At 36.7% G+C, this 12,768-nt stretch overlaps 1 protein-coding gene across 2 annotated transcripts; it reads right to left on the bottom strand.

The window, feature by feature from the left end:
- Positions 1-1,760: 1,760 nt before the first annotated feature.
- anp32e (acidic (leucine-rich) nuclear phosphoprotein 32 family, member E) lies at positions 1,761-12,596 on the bottom strand. Of its 2 annotated transcripts, none has more exons than XM_055022579.1 (7): positions 12,402-12,596; positions 9,628-9,777; positions 8,724-8,846; positions 8,481-8,643; positions 7,525-7,652; positions 5,971-6,010; positions 1,761-5,364 (listed from the first exon to the last, which is right to left on the bottom strand). In XM_055022579.1, the coding sequence occupies exons 1-7, from the start codon at positions 12,453-12,455 to the stop codon at positions 5,279-5,281; spliced, it is 744 nt and encodes a 247-aa protein (XP_054878554.1). In that variant the 5' UTR covers positions 12,456-12,596; the 3' UTR covers positions 1,761-5,278. The 2 variants fall into 2 exon arrangements, with proteins under 2 accessions (XP_054878554.1, XP_054878555.1); XM_055022580.1 differs by having other exon boundaries at positions 7,561-7,652.
- Positions 12,597-12,768: the final 172 nt, after the last annotated feature.

The raw sequence follows: 12,768 nt of genomic DNA, 5'->3' as shown, positions 1-12,768 counted from the left end.
TCTTCAAAAAGAGAAGGTTGAGACCAAAACACCAAACTGAAAACCTCAAGAAAACAAACAATCGTGGAAATTAACGAGTCTGTTTTAATGTATCATGTGATTAATTGATTTATTGGAAGTGTTTTCTCAGACAGGAAGCTCCCAGAGGAGACGAGTGTGTTAGTGTGTGTGTGTGTTCACAGCTGCTGCCTCCATCAATGGACAGTTTATCTGTTTAAATTTCACAAAGTGGATCAAATGGAGGAGGAGAATAAAAATGGAGGCTGGAGGTCACAACTGTTAGCGTCCTGTTCTCACCTCCTTGTTTCCTTTCCTCACTCCCTTCGCTCCTGCTTTAATGTTGGTTTCAAGCAGCTTCTGCAGATCAAATGTCGCTCAAATCAAAGAGACGAAAACGTCTTGAAAAACAGCAACAGGATCCATCAGAGTGGAAATAAAAGATCCAACAGAAACTAAGCTGTGAAAAAATCCTTTTATTTTGCTCCAACACTCAGCTGGAATATTATTTCTAAAATGCTGAAGTCATTTATAATTTAAAGCTCAGCAGGAAGACGCAGGAAGGAAGAGAAGACCGCCCCCTGCTGGATAAATGATGAACAACATCTACAGAAATAACGAAACACATTTTTATTAAATTCAACAATTTCACTCAGAAATTAGTAAATTAATGACAACCAAACTTTTGTGTTTTAATTTTCTTTCTTTAAATGTCAATGACTATGTATCATAATCTTATAAAGTATTTTATTCTATATATATATAGGACCTTATTTTGAGTCAATAATTTCTTAATATTGATTTTAAAAAGTACTAGAGACTATTTCAATTGTAAGATATGAAACATGTCCAGTTTTAAGTGAAATAATCTGCTGGTGAAGTTTTTTATTTAATTTTTTTAGATTGAATAAATATTAAGAAGATACTTAAAACTGTCTTCTATATCTTGCTTGTAAGTCAGTTTATTATACATTATTTCCAGTGTACTGACATATTTGCATTAGAAAATGGACCCAACATAATTAGGAATATTTTGTGGTTTTGCAGTGTAGCTTAATTTTTAGCAGAAATGTTTCCTTACTGACAAGTCTGTTGATGTATTTTACATTTATATGCACTTAATGATTAGTTGGAGTTTCTTATGCATGAATTGCTTCCATCTGAAAAATGAACTTTGGATCCCTGAATAGCTTCAGTCCTTCGTATCACAGCTAACGCTAATCTGGGAATGATGAAACAAAAACAAATCATGAAAGAACTTCAGGAGAGATTTGTGGGTAAAATTTAAAATTTATGTCTGGACAAAATATTTTTATTCCAACTAGGATTTTCTAAACAATAGTTTTAATAATATTACTACCAACAATCAGCTAATTTTTTTTTTATCCCTGCAAATGTAAAATTTAACTAAGTTCACTAAATGTATCTTTAATTTAGCTATCTATGGCCTTGTTCACACGTAATCGAGTCTTTATGAAAACAAATATGTCCGCCACGTCGTTTAAAAGTAACATACCAACATGGGAAGTTTTCATCTACATAAACCTGATTGATTGATTTAGATGACTGATTTATTATAAAGTTTCCTTTTTAGAAAGTGTTTGTGTGGAAACGCCGGAAAATAGATTTATTTTCCCCAGATTTCTGACTACATGTTTATCAAAATTAGTCGGCGTCTCGTTTCTGTTGCTTCCTGACTGAAATATTTATCATGTGAGGAAATTAAAGCATAAAAGAATAATAAAAGCGGCAGCAAACTGAAGTCATAATAAATAGATTTTAATGAACACTGTTAATGCTGATCTGTCAGAGATCATAAAAATAACAAAATGACAGACAGACAGGAAGTCAAACAGCAGGTTGAGCCTAAGTTGGTTTAAAATGACGGCTAGAAAAACAAAGATGTCTCCCTTTGTTAATTCAGGCTTCCTGCACTTCCTTCACTTCTCCTTAAATTAACTCTATTGAGTGTCTGAAGAATCAATAAATCACGTTGTGTTTACTGCAGATGTTTACAACTGAGGTCAGGATTAAACTTCAAAATCTGCAGAAAAAAAACCTGAAAAGAAAACAGAAAACCTTTGTGCTTCTAATGCAGATATAGTAGTACAGTTGAAATAAGAAAAAAACTTTATATGTAACTTTTCAGTGAAAAATATTAACTTTTCAGAGTCAATAATATCTTGAAATTCATTTAGAAAGGAATAGACCCACTAATAGATTATTTAATTTATAACAACATAGTTTTAGTGAAATAATCTTCCAGTGGAAAATCTATATTAAGAAATTATTGACTTTAAACAAGTTCATATAATTTGCTGAAAAGTTAGTTTTGTTTATATCAACTATACTAAGATATTTCTGCTAGAAATGAGACTAAAAACACTTGGTGAGATTTTGTGTTTTTACAGTGCAGAGCCAAAAGAAGGACAGAGAGAAAAGGAAATAAGTGAGCAAGGAAAAGTAGGAACAAGGAAAAAACTAAAGAACAGAAGAGGAGAGCATCTAAACAAAGAAAATAAACTATTAAAAAGCAATAAAGGAAACGGGAAAAGAAGGAAGATGTAAAGAAGAAAGGATAGAAGGGAGGAAAAGAAGGGGATAAAGAAGGAAGCAAGAGAGGAGCTGAAAAGAAAAACCCTAGAAGAGATGGAAGAAAACAGTGAAGGAACAAAGGAAGAAAGAGAAGCAGGAACCAAGAAAGCAGAAAAACAGAAACAAAAGGTTGTAAAAAAACAAAGGGAATAAGAAACAGACGAGTAAAACAAGGAGGGAGGAAGAGAATGACATAAGGAAAGAACATTTAAAATACTAAACAGGAAATAAAATCTGGAAATATTTTTTTTTTCAGACTTGTGATTGCAATTATGTTGGTTTGACACTTTGTTGCTCCACAGCGCCCCCTTCTGATTACAATAAAGAGAGCCTGAGGAGGCGAGGAAAGGAGTCAAGGATGTTAAAATCTGAACATGAGAACCGGAAGTGGGCGGAGCCTGAGCTGTGACATCATGGTGATCTGACAGTTAAAAAAACAAACAACGAGCCGCTCGCTTTAAAAATATTAACAGCTGCTGATTCAAAACAACATAAACCAAGAAGAAGAAAAAAACACATTAAGAAAACAATAAAACACTCAAATCAAAGAAAACCCACAAATCTAAGATTTCCTTCCACTCTAGCACAAAAAACGACGTACAACGAGTCAAACACACACCGAAAGGACAGGGTCTGCTTGTGTGGACCTGAGGAGCAGCAGGTCTTCCTATCACTACCTGGAGAGGAGCGGACATGGCTGGATCTACGCGGTTCTGACCTGACAAACATGGCTTCCCTGAAGGGTTCTGACGGGGAACCAGCTGCGCCACCAATCAGCTCTGAAGTTTATTTTTAAAAGAGTTTCTGTGGGTTTTGTTGCTGCAGGATCATTTGAAACAGGAAAATTGCAAAGATTTAGACATAATGTAGAGTAAGGGAGTTCAAAATAAGGTCCGGGGGCCGTTTGTGGCCCCTGGAACTGATTTTTTTGCGGTCCAACCCCGACCACAATTAAAGAATTTATTAAATAAATTAGGACAAACCTATGGCTTTTGAATTAAAATCTACCTAAAAACTGTTCACTGCAACACAAAGTGTTGTCATAATAACGAGAACCACATCATTCACTTATTCTCTAAATTTCACCTGACAGCAAGAGTTTCCATCCTGTTTTTATCCTGAGAACATAAAAAAATATTTTTTTTGTTTTCTTCAGTTGAGCCTAAAATAATAGATGCCTTTCATTAATTTACTTACATTTATTTCATTTGAAATATTTCTTATAATTTTTTAATAATAATTGTCTTGTATTTACTGATTGTATTTATTGACATAATGTGCATTGTTTAGTTACTTTAACATTGTTTTGTTTGTTTTCAGCAGGAGGATAGATATCAAGCATAATTCTGGCAAAGTTTATGAAAAATGTTAATTAATGTGCCACCAAATAAATTAATAAGTTTTAAAAATGGCAGGGAAAACATACAAAAACAATTTGATCTGCTATCCTGTTCCTATAAAAAAAATCTGATTACTTTGTTTAATTCGATGGGGTTTCTTTTATTGATGAATATGTTAAAAATAAATCAAATTTTTGGTGATTATAGTTTTTTTAAAAATGATATTTGGCCTGCGATTAATTTGGATGTGACAAAAAGTTTGGACACTCATGATTTAGAGGTTTGAAAATAAATCAGCAACTTCCAATCAGACGGAGAGATGAATAAATATAATTTTTATTAAAATACTAAATTATTCCAATAGAAAGCAGCATTTAGCTCCAGTATATTTGGCCTAGTTTCTAGTGCACTTCAAATGTCATAAAACTAACTTGCAAATAACTTTTCAGCAAGAAATATGAGCTTGTTTTTAGTAAGTATTTCCTTAAAACGTTCAGTTGTCAGATTATTTCACTTGAAATATGGGGAAAAATTAAAGCATTAAAATAAAAAACATTTAATTTCCCTTTGTGATCCATAAAATCTATTTTAATTGAACTGAATTAAATGACCTGCTGAAAGTGTAGAGCTGGGTTGCTAGGAATCAATGACCTGAATAAGCTGCTATATTTTGCTGACAAGTTGCTTGTTCGTTTTGTCTTATTTTTAGTGTATTAAGATATTTGAACTAGAAACTCGACCAGAAGTACTTGGTAAGATTTAGTGTCTTGGCCATGTGAGCTTATTTTAGTATAAATACGTTTTCTGAATGATTCACACTGGGTTTCTGTTTTCAGAGTTTTTGTTTTTTTTTTAACTTTTGAGCAGCTCTGTAATAAAACAACCTGGAGTTACGGATGTGGACAGGAATCTCTCATATTGTCTGTGTTTGGGAGCGGTCAGCTCTCGGTTTAAAAGTTTTCCCTGAAGATTTGCGAGAGGCGTATTTAGCGGGTTTCTGTGCTTGGACATTGAAATTGGCAGCAGCATGAGGAAAGCAGAACCTCAGCTGGCCAGAGGCGCCGTTGGATCAGGGGGTTCTGGTTGTGGGCGAACATTGGGTTTGACCCTGAAGCAGGTTTTCTTTTCTTTCTTTCTTTGTTTTTGTTAAAGGGAAACGTGTGGAGTCTTCAGCTGGAACCAACAGGTAAAGTTCACACCAAATCTCTTTCTCTTTAAATATAATTTCATCTAAAAAACGAGTGACTCTCTAACAAACTGAAACCAACTATCTCGGGTCGCAGCGCCGCGGCTGCTGCTTGGTGGAGGTTGGGTCCAGATGGGGCGGGACGACACGCAGACGACAACTAGTTGTCCTCGTCGTCATCGTCGTCGTCGCCTTCATCGTCTACGTCTCTCTTCCTCTTCTGTCCCTGAGCGCCCTGCTGCTCCTCTGCAGACAGGACACAGAGCTTTAAAAAGCATTCAGCCCATAAAGATGCGCTCATGTTGTCACAGTATGAAAACCGTTAATTGGTTTAATCATGATTAATCGACTACTGAAATAATCATTCGCTAATTTGGTAATCAATTAATCGTTAACTGGAGCACACAGAGTCAATTGAAGTCATTTTCTGAAAGAACAATCCAGTCAAACCCAGAACAATTATGCCAAAACTGAGCAAAAAAATATAAACATTTTGCATTTAAATTAATAAAAAAAAACTTTCATAGGTAAAATAGCAAAAAAGGGCCCAAGAATGAGCCGTGGTGTACCCCACATCAGGACTGAATCAATCATGATTAATCAATTACTGAAATAATGCTAAACTAGTTTCATAATTAACTGAAATATACAGATTCAAAGGAAGCCATTTGTTTAAAGAATATTTTCAGAGCAGTAATTAAGCCAAAAATTAACAAAAAATTAATAATTTTACATATAAAATTAAAAAAACACTCTTTCATGAAGAAGATTGAAGAAGTTCCACTTTGTCTCAATCACAATTCCAGTAAAAATAATAAAAGCTTCAACTTGAACCAGCTGCAGGATCCTCACCTTCCTCCTCTGCATAGTCATCCTCATCCTCGTAATCTTCCTGAAACGAAGAGCAGACACAAAAAGAGATGGAGAGAAATTTAAAAACTTTAAAGTGACGTTAAAACCGTTAGATGTTTCTGATTGGACGACACTAATGAGGCTCTTTGTCTATTTGTCAGGACGACATGGAGGCCGAGTCAACGACCATCAAACCAACTCTGACTGGATGAGAGTTAAGAAATAACTTTAAAACGCACTGCAAAAACACAAAATATTACCAAATGTTTATGGTCTTTATTCTGGTGCACAGATTAGCACACTTCTAATAAGACAAAACTAACTTACAAGTAACTTTTCAGCAAGAAATAGGAGCTTGTTTTAAGTCAATAATTCCTTACAATTGATTTAGAAAATATTACTTCCACTGGTAGATATAAGACTAAGGAGATGTGGCTTAAAAATAACATCTCAGATTTTTTTATCCCAGATCTGATTTTAATCAACTTGTTTCTCGTTTTCTTTTCTAGAAAGAAAATGGCAGAAAATTCTTTCAAAAAGGATTTTTTGTTGCAGTCGTCTCTTCTGTGAGTTGAACAGCAAAGAATTAGAGCCAGATTAAAGTTTTTAGTTGATTCAGAATAAAATGATAATATTAGCAGGATGAAGATTCCGTTTTACCAGAATAAAGTTGTTTTAATGAGAAAAGCTATGATAAAGTCTTCCTGACCATATCAGCCCAAGTGGTTTGTCAGTTTTTCCTGCTACTCATAATAATTTTATTATGATCTATTAAAATGTGAAGCATTTTCTTATTTGTGAAAATTACTTTAGTGTAACTTCTCTCTACATTCCTTATTATAATTAATCTTTTTATTTTTGTGTTCTCATAAAATAATTTATTCATTTTCCTAAAAATTCAACTTTATTCTAATAACATTAACACTTAATTCTCTCATTATTTAAACTCTTTTGCCCTAAAACAGCATTCTAGCAATATTATGACTTTATATTTCCACGATAAAGTCATAATAGTTTATTGCAGAGTTCACCTGAACTCAAAATTAAATAGAAAACAAAACGGCCGCCGCCCTGGGCGTGATGACATCACAGAACCGAAGGAGTCTGTGATGGTGAAAAAAAAATCGCTATTTTCCAAACATTGAATCTTTGATCAATTGATCAAATTGATTTATCGCTCAGAGGGAACCAAGACATTTTTCTCATATTATAAGTGAAATAATCTTCCAGTGGAACCAGAACTTATTACTGAGTTAGAACAAGCTCACATGTGTAATTAAGTTTTAATTCATTTCAAGCATCATAAGATACTCAAACTAGAAACTAGACCAAAAATACTTTTCTGTTTTTGCAGTGTGGACCGTCAGTGGTGGTTGTTCTGGTGCTGAACTGGGTCCACAACAACACTATGCCTGAGGTGAGTCCATCTAACTGGAGCGGGTCTAACAGAACCAGCAGCAGCTCTGATGCAAGGCTCTGTTCTCTGCTGCATGATGGGATGGGAGGGATGGAGGGCTGCTATGAATCCTGAGGTTTCAGAGGCGAGTTGCCCACCTGATTGGCCTGGTTCACCTGAAAGCTCAGCCCCACCTCTCTTCCCTCTGAGCCATCCTCATCCTCCTCTTCGTCATCCTCCTCCCCGTAGTCGCCGGTCGGCCCCGCCCGGTCCTCGCCGTCCTCGTCTGTAAGCGGAGAGCAACACTGAGCGTTTTTGATCGCATGCAGAGAGAAACATTCCCACGAAGCAGAAGGGTAGGACCGTACGGAAGAGGATGAGGGACAATAAAACAAATCTGACATTTTTATCAGGGTTTTGAGTTTAAACTCATTCTAATTCTGTCAACCTTCACCTAAATTCAAATAAGTAATCAAACATTCTTCAATTATGTCATTTGTGTGTGCAAAATTATCACATAATAGTTTCTTTCTTGTTGGAGGATTTGCAAACCGGCACTTTTTTTGCAAATCCTTGAAAACCCGTCCCAAATCTGCTTTGTAGATTTGAATTTTAACAGATTAAAGTTAGAATTCTAAGAAAAAGGCAAAATTTAAAGTCTGAAGTCAAAATCACTACCAAAAGAGTTAAAATTATGTGAAAAAAAGCCAAAATTCTTAAGTTAAAGTCAAAATACTGACAAAAAAGTAACAATTAAGATAAAATTCAGATTTTAATATGAATTTCTCAGAATTTAGATTAAAATCTGAAGTCTGAGAAAAAAGTACAAATTCTGATGAGTCAAAATGATTTGAAAAAGTAAAAATTATGAGAAAAATGTTTAAATTTTGAGATTAAAAATCAGAATTCCTGTAAAAATGTCAAAATTGTGAGGAAAAGACTAAATTTAGGGAAAAATATAAGATTTCTGTGAAAAAGTTAGAGTTCTGAGATTAAAGTAAGAGTTTTTTAACATGTTTTTCTGCTCTGGTGGCCCTGGCCCTCTTCTGTGGCGCTGAGTTGTTTCGGTCCATCAAACCGGGCCTGGGTTCGTTCATCTTGGTCATCCTCTCACCTTCGTCGTCGGCCTCAGAGTCTGGCGCCTCGTTGTCCTCCTGGTCGAAGCCGTCCAGGTAAGTCACCTGAGGCAGCAGCTCGAACACGCTCTCCCTGTAATCCTCCAGAGAGGTGATCTCACAGTTAAACAGGTCCAGACTCTGCAGGCTCTTCAGGTTTTGCTGCAGCAGGAAATGTCACAAAGTAAGACTCTCCTAATAATAATAAACTAAAACGAACCAAACTACACGAGGTAACTGACCAGCGCCTCCAACGTGCTCAGCTCTTTAATCTTGTTCCCGCTCAGGTTGAGGTAGGTCAGGTTGGGACATTTCTGTGCTAGAGTCTCCAGAGACCCCGATAAGTTGTTGTCACTTAGCTCCAACTAAGAGGAAAATGAAAAATAACTTCATGCAGACATTCCTGCCAGAGCCTACATTCAGAAACAGAGTTTTATAGAGCTGAAAATCACAGATAAGAAAAATCTTTAACTAAAATGTTACAACAGCAGACCAGTCTGGATGAGTTTATTTTATCTACAAACTGAAAATAAATATACAACAACCTAGCTTAAAGTAATTCAGTTAAGTACAGATTTGCTAATGTTTCAAAGTTGATATAATTGTGAAATACAAATGATAAAAAAGTTTATTTTTTTAATATCTTGGGTTCTTTGCAGTTTTGTCAATACATAAAGGATTGATTTTTTTAAATTAGTCATCAACTAATTTGTTTTCCATACATGAAAAGGTACAAGGTTTATATAATCCTTCTTGAGAAAGTTGGATAACAAGCTGAAACTAAAAAAAAAAAAACCGTAAAAATTATAAATCTTTGCTCAAATTATATTTTTATTCATGTTACCAGTGAAACAGGTGACAGAGAAACTAGTCACCTGAAAGATCATTGTTTAGTTTTGGGTTTGAGACAAACACATTGGCGACACCTGGTGGACTAACAGGTGAACTACATGTCAACACAAAAACAGACACAAAATGCTTCATTCCCCCTCTGCCACCTTGAGACATTTCTGAACTATTTCAATTAATTCTGCATTTTTTAACTATATTGATTCTCTGAAAAATTTAAATCTCTCAGTTTAAACTTAGATCTGAATGTCAGAGTGTAAAGGTTTGTGGTTCAGGTGACAGGTGAGGTGGGCTTACCTTCCGTAGTTTGGGCAGTGAAGGCAGCTTCGCCAGTGAGCTCAGACCGACGTTGACCACGCTGAGAAACTCCAGCTCTGTGAACTCGTCTGTCAGACCTTCGACCTCGCCATCGGCAGACCGACTGTTGTCCACAACCAACTCCACAATCTGAAACAGCAAAGACAAGCCCACCGATTAGAAATCTGAATTTCTATGTTGACCAAAAACAGCAGAACTGCAAATGGATCAGAATGTTTTCATACAATTTGTTTCAGATTGAGCAAAACTTATGATAGAAAACAGCATAAATAATGATCATTAATTCATATTCATTTGTCAATTAATTTATAAACTATTACACTAAACTGGTTCATGTTAATTTATGACAATATTAAACAATAATTAATTAAAAATTAATTGATCAGAAAACAAAACAATTAAAAAAGGCACATGCCTTACTTTTATATAATTAAGTAAGTTTTATTTCTATTTATAAATTAATTTATTTATTTTGCATTTACATCTAAAAACATATATTTTGCATTTATATTTGTTATATAATTATTAATAATTAATTATTAATAATTATTATTATATTATAATTGAAATTCTTATGTTTATTTTGTTCAATATCTAATCATTAACATATAATAAAATGGAAATAATAATAATAAAAAAATTAACTTATATTCTAATGTATTTTTACACTGACCTATTTGAGTTTTTAGTTTTTATTAAATTCGATTTTATATTTATTTTTGAATTATGTGATACATATTTAATAATAATAATGAGCCGGGAGGAAGAGGAGAAGGAAGAGGAAGGCCTATGGAGTTTAAATATCAGGGTCTCTATTAAAGCTGTAGTATGTAACTTTTATAAAATAAAATATTTTTGTATATTTGTTGAAACTGTCACTATGTCATGATTGCATAATATGAGAGATAATCTGTGAAAAATCTAGCCTTGTCCCAGAGCCAACTAGAAACAACCAATCAAAGCCAGGGGGTGGGTCTTAGCGCTGCCAATCATTCTGTGTTGCTGCTCCTCCTATGTAGTGAGTACTCAGGCCAGTTAGGATGGCCACCAGTGATAGCAGATTAATTTTCCTGTCATGGCAAGTTATTTCTCCCCCTTTAGCACACTTAGCAGTACGTGAGATTGATTGACAGCGCTAAGACCCTCCTCCTGGCTCTGATTGGGAGCGGTGCATTTCTTCAGATGATAATAGCAATGTGGAGGAGATCGATCTGTTCACTGAATATATGTCTCAGATTATACTGTCATGACATGGTGATAGTTTTAACAAATATGTAAAAGAACAACATTTTTATGAAAGTTACATACTGCAGCTTTAACTATACCTGTGTTTACCGTACATAAATAACAAAATAAATGGGTCAGTGTAGTTCTTGTTGTATTGATGAGACAACTGGTTTTACTCTGACTAGTAGCTGGTTTTATTTCCCAGAGTCCTTTAGTCTTCCAAGCCTTATATAACGTAAGAGCCTGAGCAGAGCATCAGCCTGCAGCTCCATCATCATCTGCGCTGTGAGTGTGCAGGGTTTAACCCACTGTAATCTGCATGCAGAGTGCTGCAGGAAGAGGAGGAGGAGGTGGAGGTTTCTCTGCATTAACCATCTGCCGGCTTCCCCCAATTTATAAAACATGACCGCAGCGTTTCATCTGTTCAAGTAAATTAACTTGGAGCATTATTTAACCTGAGCTGCTGGTTATATAATACACACACACACGCGCGCGCGCATGCATGCAGCTTTAAAGACCCGGTTTATGGGAACAGTCGACACAACCGGGCACACCAATATCTGCGCTCGCAGCTTTCCCGTAGCTCCTCGAGAGCACACAGTAATCTCATTTCTTGTACTCTAACGGCTCAGGTGTAACGCCATCTTGTTCCGTTACGTCGTCCTCATTCCGTCGCCGAACCCCCCGGTTACCTGGTGGCCACGATACCGCGGTGTAACGCCGCCTTGCTGTGACCGGTATCTGTAGGTCACCGAGTCGACATTTTCGCCGTCGTCGTCGAAAATTCCGCTCGACACGAAAGCTAATCGGCTTTCTGTAGCGGCAGGTCGGTAACGCGTTACCGCTCCGCCGCGCCGCCTGTGACCGACCTTTGCGCGCCAGCGAGCTGGGTCGAACCGAAACCACCGCAAAAAAAAAAAAAAAAAAAAAGACTCAAAAACACAATAATTTGACTGTGGATTAAAATGAACATTGCGTGGGGTTACCGGACCTGTTGAAAGAAAGTCTGCAGTAAGACAATGTCGTCGAAGTTTAAAGCGGCGGCGACTTAAAAATGTCCGCTCATAAAGGACGAGCGAGGCTATAACGGACATCAGATGAGTTGTTGTTCACCCACACCGTACTCCAGGAAAAGCAGATTGAACACGAATAATATTATTTTTTCAAAAGAGGAGTTTCCCCGAGGAGCAGACACGGTGGGAAAAGTTAAAGCCGAACAAGTTGAAGGAATTAGCAGCGTGTATCGACCGTTGAGCCGGAGTGAGAGATGGAATTTTGTCGGAGAGCAGGGGGCGGTACGACCGAGGAACCCCGTAAGATGCTCCACATATACCTCAAACAACTATAACGAGCTGGGCTCTAACTCATACTGTCAGCGCGTCGATAAATATAGTTTAGCTTGCGATTAGCCCGCTCCAACTCAATAAAGGGAGTAAGTAAGTGCTGAAAGGCGAGAAGCAAGGTCCGGGCTCCGGACGCGCATCACGGACAACAATTACCACCTTATTACAGTCTAAGTCGCTTACCTCTGCTGGGCTTCGGTTCCGCAGCTCTAAAGTAATCCTCTTCTTCATATCCATGTTTAACTGTGACGTGTGGTTGTTTAGAACCGAGCGCTGAGCAGTTGAGAAAAGTCCCGGGGATCAGACGGGTAGCTGCCCTTCTCTGTTGGCCGCAAGTTGCCTACTGATCCTCCATGATAACTTGCGCCCTGCCCCCTCCACTACTGCCCCGCCCACCGAAAGAACGGGGTTGGCCGTCCCTGTTTTTCTCGCTTCTGATTGGTCGATAGAGACGTCAATCACGATCATCGGTATAATAATCCTCTGTCTGGATGGCTTAAAAGGCGTAGGAGTTGTAGTATTGGATGCGGGTGACATTTTTAAATTTGTC

The sequence above is a fragment of the Poeciliopsis prolifica genome, unplaced genomic scaffold (assembly GCF_027474105.1).
Source record: "Poeciliopsis prolifica strain line A6 unplaced genomic scaffold, Auburn_PproV2 SCAFFOLD087, whole genome shotgun sequence".
Classification (NCBI taxonomy): Eukaryota; Metazoa; Chordata; class Actinopteri; order Cyprinodontiformes; family Poeciliidae; genus Poeciliopsis; species Poeciliopsis prolifica.
The sequence above is the reverse complement of the archived record's forward strand: the minus strand, read 5'-3'. Positions and strand labels throughout refer to the sequence as shown.

What these genes read in the sequence shown, in the direction of transcription:
- anp32e (XM_055022579.1), bottom strand. Translation starts at nt 12,455, where the DNA reads ATGGATATGAAGAAGAGGATTACTTTAGAGCTGCGGAACCGAAGCCCA. An exon ending in CACTGCCCAAACTACGGAAG is followed by an intron (nt 8,847 to 9,627) that starts GTAAGCCCACCT and finishes TTTTCCTCTTAG; the next exon opens with TTGGAGCTAAGTGACAACAA. An exon ending in TGAGCACGTTGGAGGCGCTG is followed by an intron (nt 8,644 to 8,723) that starts GTCAGTTACCTC and finishes TTCCTGCTGCAG; the next exon opens with CAAAACCTGAAGAGCCTGCA.